At 44.6% G+C, this 27,866-nt stretch overlaps 2 protein-coding genes across 3 annotated transcripts; one reads left to right on the plus strand and one right to left on the minus strand.

Annotated features, from left to right (window-relative positions):
• Window positions 1-286: 286 nt before the first annotated feature.
• Window positions 287-8,766, plus strand: C1H8orf76 (chromosome 1 C8orf76 homolog). Of its 2 annotated transcripts, XM_074846906.1 has the most exons (6): window positions 287-568; window positions 670-765; window positions 3,381-3,524; window positions 4,315-4,832; window positions 7,139-7,271; window positions 8,426-8,766. In XM_074846906.1, the coding sequence occupies exons 1-6, from the start codon at window positions 302-304 to the stop codon at window positions 8,630-8,632; spliced, it is 1,365 nt and encodes a 454-aa protein (XP_074703007.1). In that variant the 5' UTR covers window positions 287-301; the 3' UTR covers window positions 8,633-8,766. The 2 variants fall into 2 exon arrangements, with proteins under 2 accessions (XP_074703007.1, XP_074703086.1); XM_074846985.1 differs by lacking the exon at window positions 3,381-3,524.
• A 6,318-nt stretch (window positions 8,767-15,084) lies between these two features.
• On the minus strand, window positions 15,085-27,814 carry FAM83A (family with sequence similarity 83 member A). Its single transcript, XM_074846639.1, has 4 exons — window positions 27,128-27,814; window positions 24,060-24,227; window positions 22,445-22,569; window positions 15,085-17,404 (listed from the first exon to the last, which is right to left on the minus strand). Exons 1-4 carry the CDS (start codon window positions 27,701-27,703, stop codon window positions 16,858-16,860), a joined length of 1,416 nt encoding a protein of 471 aa, XP_074702740.1. The 5' UTR covers window positions 27,704-27,814; the 3' UTR covers window positions 15,085-16,857.
• Between the last annotated feature and the right edge of the window lie 52 nt (window positions 27,815-27,866).

The raw sequence follows: 27,866 nt of genomic DNA on the forward strand, positions 1-27,866 counted from the left end.
CCAGAAACCGGGAGTCAGCCACACGCTGCCCTGAGGCCGGGCCTTCCTCTGCTCTTGCTTAGCTCGGCGGGCTCGCCCCTGGCAAGGCCGGCGGCGCCCGGGCTGCCACCGCTCCCGTTTCCAGCCAGTGCCCCGGCCGGCTCTCACCTCCAGCCCGTGCGGCGGGGGAGGACACGAGGCCTCCTCGGGACGCTTGTCCCGGGCACACCGCGGGCGGGGCCGGAGGGAGCCGGGCACGGCGGGCGGGACTACAGCTCCCGGCGGGCCGCGCGCCTCAGCCCCTCACACCGCGCTGCCTAAGATGGCCGCTACGCCCGCTCTAGCCCGCGCCGCCCCTCACTCGGTGCTTCCCAGCGGCTCGACTCGGCCGCGCCGCCGACCTCGGCGGACCTCCCGGCGCGGCGGCCCGGCAGGGGGCGCGCTGCGCGGGCTTCGGCCCGAGCGGAGCGCCGCGATGGAGCCGGTGCTGGGCTGGCAGTTCGAGGAGTCCCTCTTCGGCCCGAGCCGGGAGCGCGGCCCGGGCGGCGGGGCCGAGCCGCCCTGCGGCGCCAAGCACTGCGAGCCCCTTGTGAGGAGCTGGGGGCGGCGGGCGGGCCTGGCGGGAGCGGCCGGAGTGGCGGCCTGGGGGCGGCCTCAGCCCCCCCTGACGGGTTTGTGCTGTGCCCGCAGTGGTTTCGCAGCGAGGCGGACGGCGGGGAAGGCGCCGGCGAGCTAACGGTCAGCAAGTTCCGGGCGGACTGGGCCTACCGGCAGCAGGAGTTTGAGGTATTTCCAGGGCTCTCACACGGCCTGGGGTCTGGGCCGAGCCTGGGCCCTGGTGGGTGGAAGCTGTGGGGATATAAACTGGGCTGAGCCTGTAGTCCCCGGTGTGCTGAGGAAATGTGTATGTTTATTTATATAAAAGCCTCCCAGCTGAGCCATGGCCTGGAGGTGCTAGAGTCAGTGGCAGGGTTACATCCAGCTTGATGGCTCCTCGTTTGTGCTGAAAGCATGACTGGCCCACAGGCAGGTGTGGTGACCTGGTGAAGAGCTGTCCTGCTGGCTGAGCTGCAGCCAGGCCACGATGGGCAACAGTGTTCTGGCAGGCTCCCCCAGCCAGATGTCATCTTCCCAGGAGTCAGTGTGAAGTCAATGTAAACTGGCCAGAAATGCTGTTCTGCACCTGGAGCTGATCCAGATCAGGCTTGCCCATCTGAGCAGTTCAGTGGTGAGCAGAGCTGGTGTTTGTGGCCATGAAAGTCATAGTCAGCCAGAGGTAAGCGTGTGGATTTCTCTGCTCCTGGGGATAATACCATGTCCCACAAAGACTGTCGTATCTCTTGTCAACCACCTGGCTGCCGCTCACCTTTCTCAGAGCTCCCCCTGCTGTCAGGTGAAAGCTGACTGTAGTTGTCAGGCTCCTGACAATTGGCTTATGAGCCGCCTCATGAATTGCCCCACCGCTCTGTTGCCTCCCCTCGCTCTGGATGGCTGGTTGTGCCTTTGGGGTGCGTTTACGTTTCTGTTTCTGCTCTTGCCTGATGTAGTCCTAGATCCTGTCCTCACTGTCTACTTCCTGAGCCTCATTTCTGATCACCGATGCTCTCCTGCCTCTATAGTCCTAGTTGCAGGATCCAGTCTTTTGTTACCTTGTTTCCTAGTGGAAACCAGCCACTTCTGCCCTTGTTTCAACTGTAATAGCTTCTTGTTCCAGGCTATATGGTTTGCATTACAGGCTCCCTGATTTCAAAGCCCTCAGGCGAACTACTGACTCCACTCCTTCTGCCTTGCCTGTTGGATTTGTGGATCTTTTTGTGTCTCAGCTGGCACTGACTTCTGCTTTTTAATGTTATACGAGTGCTACTGCTGCCTTGTCCATACACGACAGATGCTTATCAGTCTCAGCTGAGACACCCTGAATGGATTCATTAAAGTGTGCTGAGAAGAAAGATGCCTCAGACTGTGGTCAGACATGGCTGCTGACCCTCAGGAAGAGCAGATTGCTCCTTGCTGTGTGCTGTGGTGCCCTCTCAGGGGAGAATGACACCCCCTCAGATCTCCTAGTGGAACAGACCGTTGGTTCCTAACCCATTTCTGTCATGATGATCCATGTTAAAAATGTCTAGTCTTCAGTCTTATTGCTAGCCTGGACCACTGTGACAGGTCCAGAACTAGATTGCACATAAAATTACAGATTTGAGAGCACTGACCTTAGAAAGGGGGCTGGAAATAAGTAAATGGGGGTAGTAATCTCTTCACTTGTTGTGAATACTTTTTTATGTCAGCCTAGGCCCCGTGATAGGAAATGCCAGGGACAGCAGTGATCTAAGCTGTGCCCATTTTTAAGATACAGGTTCCTGTAGAATCTACTTGGGATTCGTAATGCCTGATTCTTGCCAGGTTATATCACTTTGTCACATAACAAGGCAAACAGGGGTGTCTTGCAATCCTCCTGTGATCCATTTTCACCAGTGGCTGCTGCACTCTCTGGGCAGAAGGGAGCTCTCTCTTTTGGTCGAGAAGGAATGCAAGCTTAACACCAGGGAAGAAAAATATTTCAGCTATTTTGCTAGGAAGTATTTAGGGTACGTCGCCTGGAAGCTCTTTGTGTTAGAACCATTCAAGTTTGCAAGGAATAATTAAATATTCATTGTGAGAGATGGGAGAATAAGCACTGCTCTTTAGTCTTCTGGTCTGAGCACTCACATGGAGGGGGAGGAACCAAGATTCCAGTCTTAGCTTCACTGAATATGTAATTTAATGTATTTAAATGTTAATTGGAGTCCTGGTGAGTGCCCTGAGCATTAAGCTGCAGAAGTATTGCTCATTCCTGTCTTTTTCCTTAACCCAATTAATATTTAATTATTTCGTGCAAATTAGAACCATGCTACAGGAATGATGGAGATTCACCTTCCTTGCGGTATTCTCCAACTTGCTGATTATTAACGTGAGGTGAGGTACCTGCAGGTTCAAACCTTCCTGTGGACAATGTGATGGATTTGAAACAAGGTCTTCCAAATTTAGGTTGAGTGCTCTGATCATTGAGTTGGTGGCTGGGGGAAATATGTCTTGTGTCACATATTGCCCAGGTCGGTAGATGATCCCTTTTGGATCAGGCCTGGTGAGGGAGAGGTGGATTGGTGTGTAGTAAATCCTGCCAGGCTTAAACACGAGTTAGGATTGAGGTTGCTCATCACTGTCTAGATTTGGCTGTGTAGTACCCGGGCCCTCGTCTGTTGCTGGCATAGGTGATAGCTGAGTCTGGAGAAATGAAAATGTGGACTTCAGCTCCTGAATTCCCTTTGTGACTGTAGTCATAAACAAAACATACTGTCAGGCTTGCCTTTAAATGAAAATCTCTCACTGTTTTGTTTGGCTTTTCTTTTTGTCGACACTACTAGAAAGCCCTGTGTGAATACTCAAACTGCTTACTACTCTTACCTCCCAGTAACATTGCAATGAGACGAGATGTCCAAGAGGGCCAGGCCCGGTGTTTATCTCGCTTAGGAAGGCACAAGGAGGCTCTGGATATTGCAGAAAAAATGGTAAATAATGCAATCCTTCTTTTAGGTTTTGAACATGAAAATATTGCCAGTAGTTCTTTTATATGGACCATTTTCTGGAAAAATAATCTTCATGTGTATAATCCTTCAGGATGTTCAGTGCTCAGAGTATTTGGTAAACAGAGGGTAACTGTCACTGCAGATATAATCACTCTTTAGAAATCAGAACACCCTGTACCACAATGAGCTCCCTGTGCAGGGAGGCTGCTAGTCCTGGAAGGGACTAAATATCATGCTCTGCCAGGCAGAATTAATGTAATGTAATAGGAATTATAAGAAAGGGGATAAATGAATGCTTAAATCTTTCCACTATAAAAGTGACAGTTCAAAACTCCCTTTTATTTCCATATACTCGCTGCCAAACTCTCACCAAGAAGAGCATCTAACCACAAACTGAGTTTTTCCCATAAAGGAAAAAGACCAGAGGCTCTGAAGTCTGCTAGAGTTTTACTGCTGCTGTTTATTTTATATAAAAGGTGTTTATACAACAAAGAAGGGTAGCTGTATAAAACTCTGAAGGCAAATAAACAAATGACAGCATTTGGGCCTTGCCTTTCAGACTGGGACAGGGCAGCTAGAGGGAATGCTGTCAGCTTGATCGTGCATGATCTCTATCATGTTGTATCATTTAAAATTAGGAGCACAGTTTTGTACAATTGAACAATTACCTTTAGTGATATATGTGTGTCATTATTCAGGGAGACATTTTCTTAGGCTCTGAAGGATGATTCTGTTCTACTCCTGGTTTTAATCTATTATCTTTTGTTTCTAGAGAAACAGTGCTACTAACACAGATCACTTAACGACGGTTCTCAACCTGCAGTTTGCCGTTTACCAGGGTCTGGAAAATGTAGAAAAAAAGATCACATGTCTGCAGCAACTGATCTGCTTACATCCTTTCAACCCTTGGTACTGGAAGTTACTTGCTGAAGTTTATATGAGCCTTTTACAGAGCTTGTCTCCATTAGTTATTCCAGAAACAAATCTAAATCAGTCTGAAGAGGTTAGTGTAAGGGCTGGTAGTTTCAAAACATCAACTGGAAGAGAGATTAATTTGCAGCCTCACAGATCAGACAGCCAGAAAGAAGGCCCTTGGTCCGTCCTTGCTACAGAAACCAAGAGCGAGAATACAGTGACTTGTAGCAGCAGCCAAGCTGTAAAAGAATTCCTCTGCACTTCAGAAGAACTGGAAAGGACAGACAAAGGGAAACACACAGCCTCTGAGTCCTGGGAGCAGAACATGTTGAAGAAAGTTGGGATAAAGGCATGTGCCTCGTTTATTAGAGCAAGGTAACTAAATGTATTATTGGAATAATGTTAACTTCACACGATTGAGAACAATTTAAAGCATATTCTTCCCAGCCTTAATATTTTCAGTTTACATTTTCAATTAAATGTTTGTTTTGGCATCAGCAACGCTAACTTAGAAGCACTCTGCTATTGCTTCAGATCTAAAAAACAAAATCCACAGCATGCTAGCTGTGAACAACCTCAATCTGAGTGAAAAGAGTAAACCAGTGTCACGTGCTGTTGAGAAGTAAAGCATTTTTTAATGACCTTATTATATGAATCTTTTCAAGTAATTATATACAAAAGGGCTTGTTCTTCAACAAATGCTTCTGTTAGAGCATGGCTGTTTCCTGGTTTGGTATTAAAGATGCAGCAGCAGAAGTGCCCCAAAGGGAAGGCTAGCTAGTCTTCCTTCTGCGAGTGCCACCTGTCTTATTTGCTTGAAGCCTCATGCTTGAGCGAAAATGTATTTTATAATAATACCCCAATCTGCATAATGGATGAGGTTGAAAAATGAACTCTGTGACAGCTGATTGACAGGGCTGCATTAAAATGCTCTTTCCTTTTCTTCCCTCTCTTCCTAAAACTCTTGCACACAACAAAAATCCCCAAACCATAATCTTTCAAAGAGATAATTAGGAACTGGTTTTGTTAAAACAGTCTTGGATTTTTTCCCCCCTCTTGCCTCTCAGTAATGTATTAGTCACTGAGCGTATTTAAAGCCATTTTATGAACTTCCACAAATGTTGACAGAGAACACCTGTTAGGGCAAGATTTAAGAAATGTAAAAAAAAGATATAGTAGCTTCTAACTGTACTCAGGCTAAGAGATGGTGGCTGTAATTGCTACTTCGGAGAAGTTAATAAATTTAGTACTGATATTGAATATTAAAGCTACATTCATATTAAAATAATCTGTGTTGCTTGTTTCGGTGTGTATAGTTCAGCATTGAGACAGTTAAAAATTGTGGTATTTGCTTGCTTGGCTGCACAGTTTCACAAAATGTTATTGTGGTTTATATTTGCAGATACGCTTGTCCAGGGTAAACTTCTCCCCTGCTCAGGGCTTATGCATTAAATAGGTTGTCTAATATTTTCAGGTCTGTTGGTTTTTAAGTGAGATGTGAATGTTGCATAAACATGTACAGGGTAAATTGCACCTGGAAAAGGGATGTTGGTATTGCTTTTTGTAGGAAATAAGGTTCTGTGTTAAAGTATCATGAACTCTTCTAGTTTTGTCAATCAAAAAAAAAATTGGAGAAATGGTTTTGTTTAATTTTCATTCTTTTTTACATTATGTTGATGCAAATTTTGAAACAAAAATGCTTTACAAATTAAAAATACTTTCCATTTTTACTTTGAATTTCCCAGTCAAAACTTCATTGAATTTACAAATGGTTTGTTGGCTCAGACTTATAAATTTTGATGTTTATAATGTTCAAATGAAAACTTTAATCTAAGATCTTCTCTTCATAAAAATACACTCCTTTATTGTAACACCTGCTTCATTTAACTTTGGTAAATGTGACAAAATTTGTTGTCCTTTATGCATAAAGCTTGAGTTAAACATAGTTTCAGTAACGATACTGCTAAGTTCTAGTGGTCTCTTGGTTGAATATACTTAGATATTTCCTCTGCTGATGTGTTTTACAGTCCTTGTGTGAGGAGGATTCTGGAAACTGCCACTGCTCTCTCTTCTCTGGTTGAGCAGTTGGGGATGGGGTCCTTCTGTGACATGAAGCCATGTTGTGAGCACAGTGTCTTAACCTTCACCAAATCATGGTGGTGACTTCTGGGGCACTGCCTTGAACATAAAACTGTGGTGAGAGCTGTTAGAAAATATTCCAGGGTCGGCCTTTGTGGGGAGGATGTTTAAGATTTGTCTAAAACCCCAGAATTTGTAGCTTTTCAGGTTACAATCACTGCCATAAGCAAAAATGCACTGCTGTCTTGTTAGGCCTTAATAAGGATGTGGGACACCTGATGTACTGGAGTTAATGCTAGCAGATCCAAGCTTCACTTTTAAATTGTGTGATGAATACATGGAGAGAAAAATGCTTGCACAGAGCAACCAGAGATACTTGACACGTTGTTTTTCAAAAGTACTTCTCAGTACTTCTGCTGTAGCATGGGTATACCATACCCATAGTAGATTGATACAGATGTATTCACTTCTTTGCAGTTTTTGCAGTTGGCAAAAGTCAGGTAGAAAAGCTGGTTTTAAGTATTACATTTTGGTTGGTTTTAGGTTTGCTGACTTACTCTTTTGCCAGCTGTGCCTTTTTTGAACTACCTTTTTTGTTTCAGGCTTTTACTTCAGCTTACCCAATTACAACAGTCGTCCTTTGCGCTAGAAAATAACATAGAAGGTCAAAAAGAGATTGATGACAAAGTGGCACGACTTGGTTTCAATGAAAACTCCTTGCTGTTGATGACCAAGGTAAGGGGATGTTTCACAGTGTGCAAGTTCTCAGGTATACGTAGGCTGGTTGAGGTACCTGAGCCAGTTCAGGCACAAAGTCCTGTCTGTAAGGGTGACACTCCCCTCAGCTAATTAACTGGGCCAGGAAACAAGATAAATTAGCTGGGGCCAGTTGCCCTGGTAGTGCATTATCTGGAACTGACCGTGATAGCTATATAGCACTGGCTGTGTCATGCAGGTGTATTTCTGTTCTGCTGAGATTCTCCTTTCGGGAATGTTCAGGGTTGTTAAGTTTCTCACTGGACGTGTATTTGCAGATGCATCATCACTGTGCGTTTCCTGGGATGCAGATTTTTATCTCAGGAATTTTAGATGCCACAAAGTGAATCACAAGTATGAAATGGAAGTGGAGATTACTTTGATGGCCACAGCAGTATAAAACGCTTCCAGAAAAAGTATTAAACATTTTCAGAAGAAGCCAGAGACGTCCTTTTACATGATTTCTTTGTCCTGTTTGATGTACTGGATTCTATTTTTAAAGAAATACAAAAGAGGAGAGTAACATTGCATGACTTGATTCATAGAGATTAAACATTTTTAGTGCTATTTATAGAGTTTCTGACTTTTATTTTAAGGAATAAAAGGAAGCTAGCAAGATTCTAACTTCCGCTGTCAGTATTACAGCTTTAAGTTAGTGAGCGCCACGCCGTTGCCAGGGCGGCGGGCAGTCGTGTGGGATTTCACCCGTAAGAGGGCAGCAGCATGCAGACTATCTCAGGTTTTGGGAAGCTTGGAAAAGAAACTTCTCTCCTTGCTTCCCTTGGTCCGACACTCCCCAGGAGTTCGGCGTTGGTGCCTTTGCAAGGTGAGCACTGAATGCAGACTTGGTGTTGAGAGTTCTGCTGGCACTCAGAGAGTAAAAATCCCCCTGCACAAGCGTAGCCAGAAGCTGGGCGGGGTTGTGCAGCTCTGAAGGTTGGGCACTCGGTGTTCTGTGGTTATTGAAGAGTGCAACAGGCAGGCAACTTGATCGTGACTTGGAAACTTCTCCTGGATGGCATGTGGTTCATGTGTCAAGGGCTTTTCTTGTAAAAATCTGTTATTAATGTCATATTTGCTGTTTTCTCTGCAAGTTATTTTCTCGTTTCTCATCTTTCTTACTGTGTTTGCAGGTTATGGGGCAGGATCTCATACCAGAAAAACTAAAAGAGGAATTTCAGGGCGAGGTAAAATGCATAGGCCCTTCAGCGCTGTCATCATTGGTAACTGCGTCAGCCACAGAATTTGAAATCAAATGGTTTGGTAATCTCCAAGATGATTTATGTCACTTGGATAGACAATTCTGTTCAGATATATATCTCCTACCTTTGGCAACTTAAAGGTTTTGTTGTATTTATTCTCATATCTCCAAATGATTATGGAATTATATATGCAATAAAGTTCATATTACATTTTTAAAGAATTCTTATTGTATGTATTTTAAGAATATATATAAATGTCTGCATTTAAACTCTTAACATCTCATAATTTTCTTTGATTTGTTTGTATTAAAATAATAATGAATCCAGTATAAAATCGAGCTTTCAGTACAACTTTCAGAGGTAGCTTTCCATCATAAACCTCACCATGTTGTGCTTGAAGCGCCTGTGATTTTTTTGAGGCGTGCGATGTTGGTGGGATGGAAGGCTTCCTTTATGATGTCCGGTTTGAAAGTTTCTTGGTATCAAATTCTACGTTGTTGCATTTAGAACCGTGGAATTAGCAGTTTTTTAAATTATTTTTAAAAATATTTCTTGATTAATTGATGTTATGGTGATTTCCTGTTCAGAGATGGATAGTTAGAGATCTTAAATATATTTATCCTGGAAAATTGTCAATAATTCCATATGTTTTAGGAAAAAAATATCAGTGGTAAATATTTAACTTAGAACTGGAAGGAGATTTTCTTTCTTCAAAGGTAAGTGTTTTTCTCAGGCATAGAACTAGCTATAGTCCTGTCTGCTCCCTCGCTAAGTGCACTGGAGAAAAACTGTCAAGGCTGTTTATATGTACTGAAGAGTGTTTAGTCAGATCACATCCTTTGTAAAACCCTGCAAGGAAGAAAATCTTTGCTGTGAAAGCTGGCAGTGCTGTTTCTGCATCATACAGCTCCTTATGTTATGCTTTCAGTTGATAATGACACCACTTTGCTTTATTTTCTGAAGCATTGATGCTCTGAGCTTTGGGCTTCTACAGAAGAAGGCAGATATTATCCTGCAGTTTCTTTTGCTTGAAATAATTTGCATTTGAGGCAAACAAGGTGTGTTCTTCCCACATCTTCTCTTAAACTGTGAGACTTAAATTCTTTGTAGCTTTTTGTAAAAGTGTTCTTTAATGGATATCGTTTAAAACCAGGAATCTCTTAGACATAATTTGCTGTGACTTTTCTTCATGTTTTCCTGTGTTTTCTTTCTGAAGTACTAAAGAGTGCTGAAACTTTAAATAACTCACAATTGAATGGTATTTCACCATATGTGAATTACATTTGTATCTGCAACTTTTAGGTGAATTTTAAAGCTTTAAGATACTGGCTAGGGAACCTGTCACTAACCCTTGGTGTGGTGTAGCACTCTGCTAAGTTGACTGTGAAACCTCTCCGGAAAAATGGAATATTGCCTTCAGCCATGTCAAATTATCTTTGATCGTTTGGTGACTTAATGCGATTAAACCACATCCTGGTCAGCTTGTTACGAAAGATGATGACTTGGCAAGTATACTTGGGTAAGCATTAATGCACTAGAATATTTGGTTTAGTCATGCGTGTGCTTTGCTAGGTGGAAATTTTTGTGTACGTGTGTAGAGCACTATATTCGGATGGCAGTGAAACCCGCCTGAAGGGCTGGGGATACTTTTAAGACTAACTGGTGTCATAAGTTTTCAGTAGAGACTGTCCACAATGTGCTGTAAATTAATTACAATGTTGGCATCAACAGTAGGATGTCTTATAGCAAAGACATAGCAAATGTGGAAAGCTTAATGCCAAATATGTCAGCAAAAAACTGGAACAGGGACTTCTCCTGGTTTCTCCTTAAACTTACAGTCATGAGTAGGCACACGCAAAAACTGTAATTTGTTCTGCCACAACTCTCAAGTAGGTTCAGTAGTTAGGACACCAGAACACAGTTCTGTGGAACCAGGCCTGCATAGGTATTTCATGGGAACTTGCCAGATGATTTGGCTCCACAGTTTAAAAGGTAGAAAGAACTTTGGAGCTGTTTTAGCAGCGAATTAAATGTTTGCCAAATGTTGTCATTTTGTGACTGAGATGTCCAAAATACACAGCGGCTAGCCGAGGTGATTTGGGGACTTTGGCGTGTGTGCAGATTGTTTGACTTGAGGTTGTCTCTTAGACTGGAAGCACAACAGTTAACTCCCCACTGGCTCCAGGAGTGGAAGGCAAATTGCAGTTCTTAAGAACAGGCAGTATTTTCTCAAACATAACAATAAAGCAAAAATGTTGTTTTTAACTACTCAGAGGAAACAACATGAATGTTGTTCTGAACATGTCGCATAGTTACTGTTCCAAATACCCAGTGTTTATTTCACTGAGGCTATGAAATATTCCTTTGTCCCACTTGTGCCTGGCTATCTCTCATCTCAGCTACTTCAATTCCTCCTTTTTTGGCCTGCGTCTCACTTTTTTGGCATGGTGCTTCTAACTTCAATTTTCTGTTTCTGATCATATTTCACAAGGGGTTTTGCATTTCCATCTTGCATTTGAATGCCACATCGTTGCTTCTATGTTCTGCACAATTCTACATCTGTCTGTAATAGATTTCTTCATGTTTCGGCTCTTACGATATTATTATTGGTATTAGCACATGCACCAGTACTCCATGCTGAGTTAAATAGCAAATTTTAGTATTGCAAACTGCAAGTGAGAATCCATTAACAGTTACTGAGGTTTGATTTTGTTATTTTAACACTTGCTCATGTTACAGACGCTTTGGGAAGGACCCTCTGACCCTGGTTCTGATGCTTCTGAAATGATTGCTGTGTACAAACATGATCTAATTGTGTGTCTTGGTATCGAGTGTTTGAATACAGCTGGCTTTGAGGTGAGGGAACGTGTTAGTGCTGTAACTAGCAACATTAACACAGTTTTCTCCATCACAGAATCGTAGAATGGTTTGGGTTGGAAGGGACCTTCAAAGATCATCTAGTCCAACCCCTCTGCCATGGGCAGGGACATCTTGCACTAGATCAGGTTGGTCAAAGCCCTGTCCAACCTAATGATGAACACTGCCAATGATGGGGCATCCACAGCTTCTCTGGGCAACCTGTTCCAGAGCCTCACCACCCTCACAGTGAAAAATTTCTTCCTTATCTCCAATCTAAATCTACCTGCTGTGCAGTGGTCCAGGAAGGAGGAATGCCTGGGTGCTCTTTATTTTCTAAGAGGAACAACAAGGGCAGACCTGGGTTCTCTCTTTTTTTTTTTTTTTTTTTTTTTTTTTTTTTTTTTTTTTAAAAGAAAGTAGCCTGTGGAAGAAACAGCAAACTGGTAGCAATGGATGATGAGAAAGCTGAGCTACTCAACTTTTTTGCCTCGGTCTTTACTGGCAACCTCTCTTCCCACACCTCTCAAGTCAGGGGCTGGGGGAGCAAAGTCCATCCCACTGTATGAGAAGATCAGGTTCATGACCACCTGAGGAACCTGAACATACATAAGTCTGTGGGACCTGACGAGATATGTGCCAGAGTCCTGGCACATCCTTGGCTGACGTGGTTGCCAAGCCACTCTCCATGATATTTGAAAAGTTACGGCAGTCAGGTGAAGTCCCTAGTGACTGGGAGCAGCCTGTGGAAGAAGCAATCAGTGAAACACTCCCAAGGAGCACAAGCAGCAAGCACAGGGGACGTCCTTGAGCCCATGCTCCTCTGGGTGCTTTCTGTGTGGGCAGCAATTGCACACGCACTCCTGTGCACATGCGGTGTGCTCCAGTAGCAGGCACACGGCCAGGCATCAGGCTTCACAGTCAAGTGCTTTAATGGGCAACACTCGCAGGACGCCAGCAGCAGAAGCATCACTGAGCCAAAAGACCTGCAGGGCTGGTTTGGGCTGGGGAAGGGACATGGGGACGCTCTGGAAAGCCTGGCCAAGCCCAGCCTATTCATTCAGCTTGCTTCCAGGGTGCGAACGCAGGGGCAGCAGTGGGTTCGAGGTGCCTGCAAACACATCCTGGTGTGTGAGCAATGCCTACAGATGGTCCCTTGGGCACTTGCTGTTTTGCTTCTTTCTGCTCCCCACGGTGAAGACATGCACAGCAACCAGCCCTGAGAGGAGGGTCCCCACTGCTGCTAACAGCAGTGGTGCTCTAATGGCAGAGCTGCTGCCTGGAAAGCCCCGGGGCCTTTGCTGTGCTCTGCAGGGACCCATTTGGGGCCCTAATTACCCTCCAGAGTACCCCAGGGCCTTACCCAGGCTCTGCAGGGGCCTGTGCAGGGCCCAAATGACCCTCCAGAGCGCCCCAGGACAATAGCTGGGCTCAGCAGGGAGCTTTGCAGCCCTAGTTACCCTCCAGACTGCCCCGGAGCCTCATCTGGGCTTTGCTGGGGCCCGCTGGAGGCCCCTGCTGCCCTCCAGAGGTCCCCCCTTCCACAAAATTTAGAAGTCTACAAAAAAACCACTTTTAAATACAAATTCACTTCTGTAAATATTCTGGAGGTTGATATGGGCTACATTTATTTATGCTTTTTAGCCCCCACCACCCACATCTTGATCCTCTTCGTCTTCCTCCAAAATAGGCGAGAGACCAAACGTGTAATAACGAGGATCATTCCAGTTCTTGTTTTGCAGGTCGACATCTGAATCTTCTTCAGCAAAAGTAGAGGGGATGAATCCTCTTGTGCTGTCCACCAGCTCTCCCACAGAGCAACCATCTTCATCCACCTGCTCAAGGACATAAACAGCTTGTCCAGCAGTTAGAGGAAGCTCTAGTTCAGGCTGCTCACTGCAGCCATCAAAAGGATTGTAGCTGTACTGAGCTATGAATGCTTGAAGCTTTCCTGGTTCTTGTCCCAGAGCCTGCACGATGACAGACTGTTTGTCTGCTACTGGTTCTTCTGTCTCACTTACGGGGTCCTCCTCTGAAAGAAGGCAAGACCCAGGACTGTCCTCTGCCCAAGCTGACTCTGAGGGGCCTTGAAACCAATTCTCTGGTTCACTCACTTGGGCTCGAAACAGTTGCCTGGCTTCTCCATGGTCCCTTTTTACTTCTCTCTGAGCACTTTCTGCCACATCTCAGGGCTTTCAGTCTGTGCTCTGCAGCTTCCCAGCAGGCTTGCAGATGGCGGATGGCTCGGTTGGCAGCATTTCCCTCCTCTGCCACTCACGTCTGTTCAGGTCAGTGTTTTCAGCTTGAACCTTTTCTGCCCAGAGCATCTACCCACAGAGGTGAGAATTTTCTTCAGCCAGTCTGGTGTTTTCATCCGTCATCTCCAGAAGCTGCACCTCTAGCTCCTCACACCTTTGGCTGAGACTGCTCACATAATATGAGCCCTCGTCTGCAGCCAGTTGGGCCTGGAGCTCCTCAGCCACCTTTGGCACGACTTCATTCTGCTGGTCCTGTGCCAGCAAAGCTCCGGCAGACTCTCTCCTTTCTCCAGCCCTCTGCTGAGGAAATGATTTCATGCCCGGTTCCTCAGCGGAGCTTTGGCTGGGCAGTGGCACTGGAGTGTGCATCAGGTGCCTGATGGTCGCCTGCAGCTGCCTGCATCTTTCTTTCAGCCACTTGGTGAGGGCAGCTAGCTGAGCATTTTTCTGCTGGAACCTCTCTGCCTCCTTGCACGCTTCTGGAGAGCTTCTCTTTCTCAGGAGGTGGTTCTCCCATCTCCAGGGCCCCAGGTTGCCTCTCCAGGTCTTTCAGGGCCTGCTGCCAGCAGGCGCTCTGCTCCAGCAGCTGGCTGCAGGTGCTGCCAGGAAGCACCAAGTCTTGGTCTTTCCAGTTGGTGCTATAGAAGAGGCCACCTGAAAGCCACAGTGCTGGGCAGCAGATGGCACCATGTGGCGGGTGCTCTTCCCCAGGGGCCAGAGCCTGCAGGGCAAGGATTTGTGTTCCCTGGCAGCGCCAGAAGGAGGAAATGGATGATGGGGTGATTCCAGCCTGTCCAGGTCCCTCTGGACAGCATCCCTCCCCCCAGTGAATCAACGGCACCACTCAGCTTGGTGTCACCCGCAGACTTGCTGAGGGGGCACTGTATGGTAGCAGTGTTTATTCAAGCCCTTCCCTTGCAGCAGATGGACGAGGTATGTCAGCATCCTGCCGTGACCTTCCTGACAGGTAGTTTCTGCAGCTGCCTGTAACCACACGTTCCCCTCATCACTGAGTGATCAAGCTGTTAGGATTTTTGGCATAACTCATTGCTGAAATTTTAAACTGTTTGTTTTCCGTCAAAACTGAAATTCCATTCATTTGCTGTTCAAGTGCAGCAGTCATCTGAACTAGCACAACCTGTATCCCTGATCCAGGGCTGAAATCAGCTCTTCTTAACTCGTGGGTTACTAGCTTGTGCCTTATCTCCCTTTCATTAGCTGTGTTTTCCAAAATTTCTGTAGGCAAACTATCTTGCCACACAGAGATGAGAAGAGCTTCTTCATGGATTTCATGGGTCATGGCCTGAGGAAACGAAGGCTTCAGAGGTAGTGGTCTACAGACTTCTCCCCATAACCCCCCCTGTGCCACCCCCAGTTGGGGCACAACGCGATCAGGGAACTGAACCAAATTTAGAAGAAAAATCTTAATTAGGCTGGGGGACACACATATGTTTATTTCTGTTCCTGTTGATTTCAGAAGAAAAAAAAATGTTTCCTTTTCACCTGAGCTCTGACTATGGAACTCATTTAGCTTTTGGAAGAGAAGAGAGTAAGGTGCACAAGTCAAGAGAATATGAAGAAACAAAATGACTCTCAAAAGGATTTTAATGAAATTCATCTCTTTTATTTGAGTGGTTGCCATATTTAGATAATTTAAGTAGAATTGTCACAGGAATGAAAATCAGCTTTCCCTTCTTCCCAAGAAAACCGAAGAATGTTGCTATGTACAGAATTTACAATTATATGCAATAATTTATTGTTATTCTGGACTCCAAAATGTGGTATCACAGGTAAAAACATCCACACTGAAGCTAGAGCAGGATGTGTCCATCCTGTACCTTTCATAATGTTCTGTAAACTTTACCAGTAGTCTTTCAAAATGATTGCATTTCCAAGGATGAGAAACTTTCCTCACTTAAGATCTTGCTGCTGCATACAGTTTTCATCATCGACAGCCTAAATAATTAAATTATATTCCTTTTTGAGCAGGTGAGAAGTCAGGCAAAATGGGCCAGATGTGCAAATGTTTTTAGGTTTGCTGTTGGAGTCAGATGAAAGATGATATAAAGCAGGTGTAAAAAAATAATGTACTGATAAATCAACATGTTAGGCATCTAGTGACTTTGGGATTTGGATGGAAATCCTTTGTTTCATGTGTTTTCTTACTATTTTTTGCTTTCCACTTACAGAAGCTTCCTTCATTTTCATGGATTATTTGGCAGAAAGTTTTTCTGGTTTGGTTCAAGCTGATGAACCTCTGTAACTCCCTCTGTAACTCGGTGGGCACTACAGACACCCAGTTTCTCTTTAAAAATTAGAAACCTTGAAGAACTCTGAAATAAAACATTACCTCTAACTTAATGTTTAATCAAATGACTGCTCAGAGGATTTCTAAGACCCACATGCTATTAAATGAATTGGAACTCAGTCCTGGTGTGTTAATAGTAGGACTCTGCTTCTTCACTCAGCTTCATTTTCCAGTCTGAATCTACAGAGCTGCTCTGCAATAAGGAAAATTACTCTGAGCCGGTGGGATTGGAGGTTTGTAACAAAGTGTGCTGGAAGGCACCTGAGTTGCTAATGAGTGGAAGCGAGCATACGGTGGCTGCAAGATGTCCTCTGTAACCGGAACTGTCGGTCTCGGTCCATGTCACAGTTAGCAGGCCCCTTCCTAGAAACCCTGCGAGCAGACGTCCTTGCTGTGCATTTAAGCAGACAGCTCAGCGGCAGTGCAGTGATAGAAACTGTGCTTCCCTGTCAGCCCTAAAGGAGTCCTCTGAAACCAAGATTAAGGTGCAACAACAGCACAAAGATAGACTGCTTCTGCCAACGTCGCCTCAGTTTGGCACTTAAAAAGTGGCCTTCTGTCTCCTTATGCGAGTGCATAAAACATAGAGTAATAAACTGTGTTTTCCCCACTTTCAGGTGCCTGCCGTACGAAAAACAGTAACCACCTAAATCTACTGCTACACAGATATGCTGCCAAGGGCAGGTGACAGGCAGCAGCAGTGCTGCACTGTGAGCAGCATTGTTTAGATGTGTTCTTCCTGGGATCATGAAGCACCCGAGGTTTACATGGTAGCAGGTTTGGCTTTTTAATTAGGGAAATGAAGCATCCATAAGCAGCAAAACAAAACAAGAGGCTTGAAATCATCCTCATTTTGTATTATACAGAATTTCTATATTCATCAGTACACAAGTGATTGCTAAACAGGTCCTCACTACATGCAATTCAAAACAAGGTGGTTATTATGCAAACAGGTTAGCTTTGTGGAGGCATCTCCAGGGTGAGCTTAACCCTGTCCTGTTTGGTTCCTCTTGCCTAAGTCTTATAGGTCTGTAAATGTTCATGTTGTTATATAGAACTGCGGAGTTATCGGCCCCGTAGTGTGGCTGGTAGTAGTTAGCCTGGATGGCCGCCTGTGGTGGGGAGGGTGTGAATGAGACATAGCTGTGGAAGGAATTAACTCTGTGGAGAGGTGACTGTGGGGTGAAGTTGCTGCTGAATATGAGAGTTCTTGGGGTTTGCTGGGCCTGGTGGGTGCTGCCAGCTGAGAGGCTGCTGAAGGGATCAGAAAGAGTGTTAGCGCTTCCCTCGTCGCTGTAGGGGAGGCTGCGCTGGGGGGCCCAGCTCTTGCTGAAGAGGAAGGGCATGGTGCGTGGTGGAGACTTCGGTCCCCTCACTGGCTTGGACAGCGCGTAAAGGTGTCGGAACTCTTCATCAAACAGCTCCACAACTTGACCCGTGAACTTGGAGAGGAGGTTGCGGTGAACCTGGCCACATAACCATGTGAAGCTGGGAGGAGAGACAAGGTAAGGGTTAGCGTTAACATCAGCCCTTAGGAACTGGAGATCCCCGCAGGGGTGGTGCGAAAGGCAAATGTGTTTTACTGCTGAAGCTTCTTGTCTAAACACAGGATGAAGATGGTGTCGCAGTTGAATTTCAGGTCAGTTCACATCAGTGCTCTTTGACTTGGATCAAACTTTGTTATTGCAGCTGCCTCTAAAACCTTCAAGAGAAACCTTGTAAAGTTATACAACCTCCTACAGGGAGTGGCGATCAGCATCCACTGCAGCACTGCATGTCAGGTACAAGACCCAAGGTTTGTGCGTCTGTTCCACGGGAAGGAGTTTAGAGCCCTCTTTTGGGTACCTCTCTTCCATGTGCAGTGCCTAAATCCAGGTCTTAACCATGTCTTGTCTGCACACACACAAACTGTGCCTTCCCTCAGAATGCCGTGCCAGCTGCTAACTCTCAAAACTGACATTAAAAAGACTAGTGAAAAATAACCACCCTTTGTTTTCATTTTGCCATACTTCTTCTGCATTGGTCAAGAGAAACACATAAAAACCCAACCTCCCTGTCATATCCCATTCCCACAAAACAAACTGCCACACCTGACAAATGCTTATTCACTACAGAGAAAATGGAATTATAAATATTTCCTACAGCCTTTAAAAAAAAAACTCACCTAGTTTCCTATAAAGTAAGGGAGAAACACCACACTAGTTTTCATTCTGGTAGTCCAGAGACACACCTTAGGACACCCCATAGCTTTTAAATGATTTTTCTTTTATGTGCTTCCCTGATCCTCCTGGCAAACATAGATCTGTGCTCTTTTACAAAACCACAAGCCAGCTTGATTGTGCTGTGCAGGCTGCCTTGTCTGAGCAGCAGCAGCACCAATAAAACGAGCATGGCTGAGAGAATGAAATGTAATTACTCTCTGAGCTGACCGGGGCTCGAGGTGTGCAGCAGAGGATACAGGGCAGCATTGGATTTGAACCCGATGTTATTCTGTGTTGGCAAAACTCTGCCCTGGTTATTCCTGCGTGACTTTATTAGCTACGCTGGATTTGCACAAGGATTGCTGAGAGCCAGATTTGGCTGTAGGTGTGTGCACTTTAAATCTTGTTCTTGTCATGTTTTGACAAAACTCCTGTGAAACTCAGTGGGACTGACAGCTGAGCTGACGCTAAGGGAATAAAGACAGACGATTTACATCTACCCGTCCAGAGCATTCTTAAAGAGGGTTGGGTTTGGGGCATACAGTGGTTTTGTACTGTTGCTTCAGGAGCAAGGGAAGGCGTGAAGAAATCACTAGTTCAATCCCACCGGACAACCCTACAACATACATTTTATGATTGGATGTGAAAATACCCAGTAAGTTACTAGAACAGAGGTACTGCTCATCCACTTTGTTCAAATCTCTCTAAATATGGACAAAACTTTGGGAGCTGAGGTAAACAGCACAGCAAGCAAACTCCCTGCTGTGGGGGTAACATCTGCTCTGCTAGCTCAACATTGCCTTTATTCAGTAAGAAGCACTGTCTAAACCTTTGCATGTCCTTCGTCTAACTGTTAAGGAGATAATAAGCCAAGAACAAATATAAAAACACACGCAATTAGTCTGGGAAATCTATGCTGAAGGTTACATACTCATGAAAGGGCTGAGGTGTGGAGTGGCAGGTTTATACTTTATGTGCTAGAGATACATCTAGTTTATAAAAGAAAGAAATAAAAATCAACTACACTTATAAATGGCTTTTTAAAACCCAACAAAATCAGAGCAAAAAACTTTTGTGCCCAATTCTGATAATTTAACATGTAACTTCCTGGAGTACCTGATGGACAGATACTCATTTGTGGCTCAGCGGTCTTATCTGTAACCCTCGGTCTTATCTGTAACCCTTGTTAGCACAGAAAGTTGGATCCAATTAATAGCCCAAAGATTCTCCATGGACTGATGGCAAATGGGTCAGCTGTAAAGTAACAAGGTGAGACCTGTGTGATTTTAGAGAAACGTTTGTGGACTTCATGTAGTGAGTCACAGCAATTTACATTCTGTGCACTTTGCTGAAGAACAAAGCAAAACTTGACATAAAGACTTAACAGGTTTTCATTGGCTTCATTCTAAGAGGAAATGAATTGTTTAGGTTTTAGGCCCTGTTTTGCTCCTTAGTTTACAATTCCAAGTGTTCTTTTGGGAAAGGCTCAGAGAAGTCTGCTATCATCACTATCTGTCCAGAAGGATCATTTTTCTACCAGGCCTCTTTGAGTGAAGCACATCAGAAGGAAGAGAAAGCACAAAGTAGTACTGCCTAGCTTGGGGCCAAAGCTGTATCACAAATTCAGACAATAAGATACTTCGCAGCTGTCTTTCCAGGGCTTTGTCCCAAAACCTATGTCCTGTTCTGGATCGTCTCACTTATGATTGTCTGAATGAAAACCACCTCTCCTGTCCAGTCCTCATTTGCCCTGGACTTGTGTTTTTCTGAGCCTACCCTCTGCATTACTGCAGCTGCAGTTCATTAGGGATGCTCTCATGCCTTGTGTTCACAGCGCTACAGTAACACGCAGCATTACACACATTTAATCTGAAACCCAAGGACTGGGTTTTTCAGCTGAGCTCAGGTTTGAATTAACATACACGTTAGTGCTGCCTGCTGGTGGGATAACCTCTGTATGAGAAGCCTGCCCCACCCGAACCGATGCTCTTGGCAAAGCACTCCAGTGCCAGATACTGGCTCTGAAGAGGCCAGTGGCTTTCAGTGTGGCAGCCGGGGAGGTACTCAGGTGCCCCTGAGGATCAAGGTCTATGCTCTCTGCTGTTTTCATTTTGCCTTCTTTAGGAGCAGAGTTCATGCACTAGCTAACTTCAAATTAATTTTAAAAAAAAGGAATAACATAGTTATCACAGGATGGGGCAGCGTAACACAGAGACAGCAAAAAGAAATACTGCATCCTAACCCTACACCATAGACATTGGCAATAAAAATTGAGAGGAAAACTGTAACTTAAAACACTTACTCATGCCTGCACTTGTGCAGACACATGGCTGGAACAGCCTTCAGGGTCTGGTCTGCCCTGTGCGGCAGGACCATGCTTACCCACACTGACCCAAACAATGGTTCTTTAACGTGGTTTTAAAAACCACTTCAGAGCAGAAGATGCCACAGTCTGGGTGGCGGTTCCTTTGCCTCTAACCAGCTGTCAGCTTCAGTCCTCTTTATTGTCCATTAGGCAAATGTGTCCCCAAACACTCCGGGTAGAAACAGTGAGCCAGGGTCCCTTTTAGAGCAGCATGTCCTGAAGGGCTATTTTATTTCTTCAGCCTGTTCCCCCCACTGCTATTACAAAGCCATGCAGAGCACAGCACTTAGATGGAATTTGCTGTTGCATTAGTTTTAAGATCTTTTGTATTAGTTTTAAGATCTGTATTAGTTTTAAGATCTATTCCAACCTGATTTCCAATAAATGCATTGCAGAAGAGTTTGAGTCTGTTTTACACATCATTCTTGTTTATACCCGCAGAGGTTGGTGGTTAAGGTTTAGAGATAACAGAAAACTTTCAGATTAATAAAGTGAGAGCTAGCAAGCCTACATAAATGCTGTGCACTGATAGCAAGCTATAACCCATGTGAATCTGCAAACTGGTGCTGAGCATGCTGAAGTTAAGCAGTGTATAGATTTGTTCCTCACCACCCTCCCCGCTTGCTTGCTGGGTAGGGGATTATGCAGTTTGACAAGGCTCTTGAGGTTACAAGATACTGCAACAGCAGTAGAGAATGACCGAAGTGACTCTGCACAAGACTTTGAGGGTTTTTATTCTTTTTAGTACTGAAAAGAGAAACCAAAAGGAAGCTTCTTGGCTAGAGAAAATAGATCTTGTTCTGTCCCTCTTCTCCCACACATCCTTCACTTCTACTCTATATATAAATCTGCTGTTGCATTTCTACACATCTTTGGTGATGGATTAAAAAAACCCTGAAAGATCAAGAAAACCACAGAGCAGCCAATAAAAAAAACCACTGATCGATCACTCATTTTTGTCTGATGGTTGATTTGGAAACTGAACAAAAGCTGGATGCTTGCCTCTGTGGACAGCTGAGCCCCTGTAGCCTACGCTAACCCTACATATTCACCTTTACCTTCGTTACTATAGCTATGTAATCTTCCTGATGACACAGTTTTATCAGACTAGAGGCATTTAAGCTTCCAAATCATAAACTGGGATTAAGAAAAACAATCTCATCATTTTAATTAAATAATCACCTCTTGTCTTTTTGCATCTGGATTTCTAGGATACACTTGGTCATTTGTGAAGCTTATCTATGTAGCCATGAGGCTTAGGAACTTCATTTATTTGATGCAAGCTCAGAGTCTCCTGAAATTCCATGACTGGAGGATCTTGGATCTTAATTAAAAACCCAGTTGTTGAAATCCTACATCCTCTACCTGAAATAATTATAGCAGCACAAAAGTGGAGAGTTAACAGACTCAGCTCACAGAAAAAAAAAAAAAAAAAAAAAAAAAGGGAAGGTACAACAGTCGCATAGATACATACTGCCTACCTGTTAATGAAACACAAGAAAAAACAGTAAGTCTCTGAAGTGTTTCTGTTTTACCTTTAATCACTAAACTTGTCATACGGAGAACAAATCCTCAGATAAGCTGAGTGACATATGCTACATTAAAGGATCCTGAGGGAGATGGAAATGTATCATGTCTCATGATCACAGCATCTGAGGACCCAAACAATGAGGAAAGCATAATATTAAGCTATACACATTTCTAGTTTTCCAGGGCTATACCAGCAAAGTTGTTTACATTAGTTTCTGAACATTTAAACACCACGCTCCATAAAGGACCAACATCAGCTTTAAAACAAGTTTAAATGGATTATTGAAAAATGGCACATATTTGAAAACATGAGGGTTTTTTGTTCAAAAAAACCTTCTCACCCATACAAAAATTTCCATGGCACTTTTTTGTGAAGTAATATTAAAAACCACAAAAGAGCACCTAGACATGAACTGCAATGGCTTATCTCACCTGTAAGATCCAGAGAGCACATATCTCCAGTCACAGATAAGAAATTTTTCTTGTATTTGTCCTGAAAATTTCCTGCCTGATTTGGCACAGTAAACCTCTCCAGTAACACTGCGGACTGAAATATTCTGTAAAGGAAAAAAAAAAGGAGTAAATGACATTTTTCTAAAATTAAAAATCAGAAGGGCCCTTTCCTCCCACTGCCTTTAGCTCTTCACTTCCCCAGCATCTGTTATGATTTCTTCATGGACTCTCCAGTGTTACATTTGAAGGTCTGGGGCTAGAGGAAACCTAGCCAAGCTCTCTCACCTGCCGCAGGGTTGTTTCAGTGGGGATATAAACCTGCATGGAACTTGACGCAGACGGAGCTGTGCTGCTACCCCAACCAAAATGTTGTACGAGATGTGTCCATAGCTGAGAGCAGTCTGTTACTTCCACTGACAGCCCAGCAACAATTTGCTCCTGCTTTCTTGTTTTACATTGGCTGTGGCACAATACAGCAGGGCAAAACCTTTGCTTTTCCAATCCATCTGGGCCTGCCAGGAATACACGCTGCTCTTCTGGTGCTGCCCAGACGAACGCTGCCCTGCAGGATCGGACGTGAGTACACGTGTGAGTGGAGAAGTGGGTCAGTTTGGCCCACACGATGCTCTGCACTGTCCCTGTACCTGAGCAAGTGTGTTTCAGGCAGGCCAGGCACCCAGACCTGACCCTGCTGTCTGTGCGCACACTTTGCAGAATCAAGACCTCAGTAAATGAGTGGCACCAAGGATTTGGCTCACACATTGTTGAAGCCTGTGTATTGTAGCAGCATACTTAAATAAACAGCACGGGCTTGTTCTTCCTAAGCAGTGGGGCTTTACAGACATGCAAACACTGTTACAAGCATGTTTTATTAATTTCAGTTTCTTTGTACATTTGGGGTGGAATTCAGCTGTTGAAACACAGGTGTCTGGTGCACGTAAGATGCCCTCAGGTCTCCTGCCTGCCCTCCAGCTGCCGTTCCAGAAGACTGTTGCCTCCACAGTATCAGCCATCCCCACGAAGATGCTCCAGGTGCCCTACAGCATCTCAGACAACAACTGAAATGGTCCCTTGGAGGTTATTTTTAAGCTCAGTTTGCTCTAGCAGAGATGAAGGTGGACTAAGCTAACAGCCCGCTAAATTTGAGCCATTATCTTTAAAACAGAGCTTTAACATCAGAAACCACCTATCAGAAACCACCTAGTGCAACCAAAGTATTGCCATGCAGAAGAGTTTTGTGTGCCTGCTACCCGTGGCTGCCAGACCACAGCTGCTGCAGAGTTACTAAAGAGAAGCAGTTGTAATGCTTCTGTTAGATAACTCTACTAAGTGACTTAAGCTCTTTTTTAAGACTTCAGGACCCAGATTCATTTCATCTAAGGCCCTAATGGAAATGCCTTAATTTCCTATAACATCCATGGGAAAATGTACGCATCTTCAGAGAGGAATTCCGTGCACTAATGTTCCTCTGGAAATCTCTTGCTCCCTTTTAATTACAAGGTGGACTGACCCTAGCATAACCATGCCTCTAGCTCGGAGTGCCTGAAGTTAGGCAGACAAATCTGAGCCTAAGAGCTTCACAGAGCCACAGTACCTTGAAGAGATCCTCAGCAATTTGCAACTTGTCACACATCTCCGAGAAGAGATTTATATTGCCATGATCAAGCAACAGGTAGACAAACACCATGCGCTTGTTAGCTGCCTCCAGGAGGTCACAGAGAATCTCAGTGTCTGTGAACACATCCATCACAATAGCTAGCACCTAGGGGAAAAAAGCATAGGCATTAGCAGAGTCAGTTTACGTGATTTAAGGTTGCCTGTGAGGCCACTGAAATGTATTTTATCTGTTTTTAAAAAATATTCCAACAAACACAAATCTTCAGAGATACATGTGGATATTTCCTCTGGTTTTCTCCCTAAGTTCCTGAATCAGTGAATCAATGAGACATGTTGCTTCATTGTTTTATTGCTCATAAAAAGCCAATATAACACGCAACATACGCACTTCAGTTAAGCTCTTTTAATAAACACAAGATGACCCACGAATTTGTAGGTGAGATTTCAGCACTAGGAAGTACATTGAAGTCCTAATCGGAGAATAATAAGGATGCAGCTAAAATAAGAGACTGCAGCCCTTGCCAAATGGCTGACTAACTTTCTTAAGTCACATGCATTTAGCAAGAATCACTGGATGACGCTTTCTCTGTTATGACTTACACCTGGAACGGTCCTGGCTTTAAATTCTCACTCTGTTGGTGGTGGTGGGGCGGCAGACTGAAACAGCTCCATCTGTTTTGGTTTTTTTAATACTGATTTATAAACTTAACTGTTTCAATTTAACCATACATCCATGCTTTTCCATTCAAAGCTGGCAGGACAGTGTGTAAAAGTCTCAGGACTGGGCACAGAAGCCCAGACAGCTACTTAAATGCACAGCCTCCAGCCAGTGTGGATCAATGTAACTGTAAATGTGATATAAAACCACTTCTGTACTCTAGCCCTTACGCTCAGTGTTGGGCACGGGCTCCTGAAGGCGCTGGTCTTCACTGATGTCTGCTATTTTCACGGAAAAGGTCATCTCCCCAGGGCAATTCTGCCCAGCTAATACCTGACTTGTCTTCAGAAGGTGCCTGTTTCTCCATTGACTAGAGAAGGAACCCCTGATAGTTGCACTCTGGATATCATCTTCAACCAAAACAAACTTTACAGTATCTCTGCAGATCTGTCTCACTAATTGCTTCCAACTTGCACTGAATCTTACTCCAAATCCTGTTCCCACACTTGCCAGTGAGTTTATTCCCTTCGCCCCCACGAGAAAATCCCACAAGACTAAGCACATCCTGCGTGGCCAGCATCCTGTTCAGGCAAGCCAAATTATTTGCAGAGCAGCAAGGATCCCACACCTTCCTTCTGCTGCTAAAGCATGGTGCTTCAGGAAGGGCCTTGCCAGTGCTAGGTAACTGGCACAATTATGTCCAATATCTCACATCCACACTTACTGTTAACTCACCTTGCCTTTTTCAAATGGCACAATATGCATCCAGCCTCACTGTAGCTCCAGACCACTCTCTCTAGTACTGCTTTTTCACCAGCTGTTCCTGGTTTGTATTTCTGCACCTGACTTTACTCTCTTACTTGCAGTACTTCTCGCTTCTTTTGCCCAAATTTCATTTTATGATTTGTGCCTATTCTGCAGATGTGTTAAGATTATAGTACTACTCGCCAATCCTTTGCAGTTTGATGTCATCCACAAACATAGTCTTTACTCTGTTGTTTAAGTTGACAATGGATATATCAAATACTAGGTTATCCAGGATGGGTCCTTATCAAATACCAAATAATAAATGCTGCCATTGAAAAGCTGTACTCAAAAAGCAGCTGTCAAATGTATACTGTGTGTAAGTGTTGCCCCAGCACCCTCTTGTAATGTAAATTAGACGGTTAAGAAGGTCATGTGAACCATGGATTTATATTACATTTCCCACTTTTTACCTTACAAGTTTTCTCCTCTTGAGACAGAAAGTTGGCCTAGGTTGATACTTCACTGATGCTTATTTTGCTATTCCAGAGACATTTCTTCTATTGCTGTATCTTTCTGATGCCGCTAACTTAAAATGACTGATCTGTAATTCCCCTGATGTGCTGTAAACAGGGCAGTTGCCAGCGGGGATTCTTCTCCCCTGCCATTACACTCAGCATTGTCAGACCCAGCACTTGTCCCTGCAGAATAATAAAGCCAAAGTCGGCAGCGCCAGTGGGCTCGGCGGCCTGTGCAGGGCAGCAGGCACCGCAGCCTGGTTTTGCTCCTGACCGTGCCCCTGTGAAACTGCTGGTGGTGTCTCGAGTTTATACAAGGGGAAAGCTCCTGGATGATGGTAAACACAGCCCTGAAATGTCAAATAGTTTTTTTCCCAGGAAAACAGGAGAGCTGTCAGAACACACATGAGAGAGGCTTTTGTGCCCCTTCAGCTGCTCAGCTTCTGGTTTCCCAGCACGTGGGCAGCCTGGTTTGTGGCTGGCACCTCTCTGCAGCCCCCCCATCACTTTGTCTGTTATCAGGGGCATCATCCGCACCTTTCCCATGTGCCAAGTTACACTGCAGAGTCTCCGTATGGAGCCCACATGGCATTTTTAGTGACACTGACAACATATTAGGGACGAAAGGTCTTTTTTCTGAATAATTTCCTTCTTCTGGGGATGGCTGCTGGCACACCAGACACACATGCCCTTCTCTGGGCTCCCCTTCACACACATCTCCCATGAATCCCCTGAAACAATCGCTAATGGCTCAGAGCTCACTTTAGCTTAATTCTCATTACTGGTGAAATGGTCTGAACAGAGCAAACCATCCTGTTGGTGATGCACTAGAAGGAACAGAGCCCAGCTGCCCTTTCTGTGGCACATTTGCTCCGCTGAGTTAATGGGAGTTTAAAAGAAGAGGGAATGTTTCTTTTTTCAAGTCACCAACATAAAAAGGTGTTGGTGTGAGGAAAAAAAAAAAAAGCACTGCCTGTGCTCAACAATGGGATCTTTACAGCCACTTTCTAAAGAAAAGCTACACTGCAAGGCACAAGCCTGGCTCAGATCAAACACTACATTTACCTGATCTTTTTAAGAGCAGAAAGACAGAGTGCAGAGGGAACAGCAATTCTCTTCCCATACCTGAGTGGTTTTGTTGATGTACCGGCGTATGATGTCTCTAATGTTGCTGTTCTTCTCTGTTTGGAAATACACAGTGGCAGTGGATTTTTCCTTTAAATAAGGCTTCTCTGCTGTAATCCATGTGTGCAGCAGAGCTGGCTCACTGCTGTCAGAAATGGTGGGGAAGTAGGTCCCTGAAGGGAGCGACCCAGCATCGTTCTGCTTTGGTGCAGCCACCCCGTCGGCAGCCACGGACTCCTGTGCATAATAAGACTCCCTGGCATTATCCTTGATGTACTGAGCTTCCACTGAGGAGAGGAAATCCACCTCGCCCTCTTTGCTTAAAGTTTCGAGGTAGGAGTCTGTCCCACCATCCAAGAAGGCATCGGTGGCCAACCTTATACTTTCGTTGTGGCTGAAATCTGCTTTTGTCAACTTCGGGCACTGGTTCTTGATCTCTTCCAGCCTTTTCCTTATCTTGCCCATGTGTCTGGAGTGGCTCATGGCTCTTTGTCGCAGCAGTCGATCTGCCAGGCAGGCACCATGCATATGCGCGGCACAGGGAGTGCAATCGTCCTTCTTGTTTGGAGACTGCATTCTGGCATGAAATCGCCTCGGCTGAATGAATTAACTATGAATAAAAATAAAGAGATCTTATTACCTCAGGCAAATTCACACTCCCTGATTTCGTTGGTACAATTATCTTCAAAAAAAACCTGAAGCTTGCTTCTCAGGTGGTGGTGTACTTCGGCAACAATCT

This window comes from Strix aluco, chromosome 1 (genome assembly GCF_031877795.1).
Source record: "Strix aluco isolate bStrAlu1 chromosome 1, bStrAlu1.hap1, whole genome shotgun sequence".
Lineage (NCBI taxonomy): Eukaryota > Metazoa > Chordata > Aves > Strigiformes > Strigidae > Strix > Strix aluco.

What these genes read in the sequence shown, in the direction of transcription:
- C1H8orf76 (XM_074846906.1), top strand. Translation starts at nt 302, where the DNA reads ATGGCCGCTACGCCCGCTCTAGCCCGCGCCGCCCCTCACTCGGTGCTT. An exon ending in CCAAGCACTGCGAGCCCCTT is followed by an intron (nt 569 to 669) that starts GTGAGGAGCTGG and finishes CTGTGCCCGCAG; the next exon opens with TGGTTTCGCAGCGAGGCGGA. An exon ending in GCCTCGTTTATTAGAGCAAG is followed by an intron (nt 4,833 to 7,138) that starts GTAACTAAATGT and finishes TTTTTGTTTCAG; the next exon opens with GCTTTTACTTCAGCTTACCC.
- FAM83A (XM_074846639.1), bottom strand. Translation starts at nt 27,703, where the DNA reads ATGCAGTCTCCAAACAAGAAGGACGATTGCACTCCCTGTGCCGCGCAT. An exon ending in TTGCTGAGGATCTCTTCAAG is followed by an intron (nt 22,570 to 24,059) that starts GTACTGTGGCTC and finishes TTTCCTTTACAG; the next exon opens with AATATTTCAGTCCGCAGTGT. An exon ending in GTGCTCTCTGGATCTTACAG is followed by an intron (nt 17,405 to 22,444) that starts GTGAGATAAGCC and finishes CTCTCCTCCCAG; the next exon opens with CTTCACATGGTTATGTGGCC.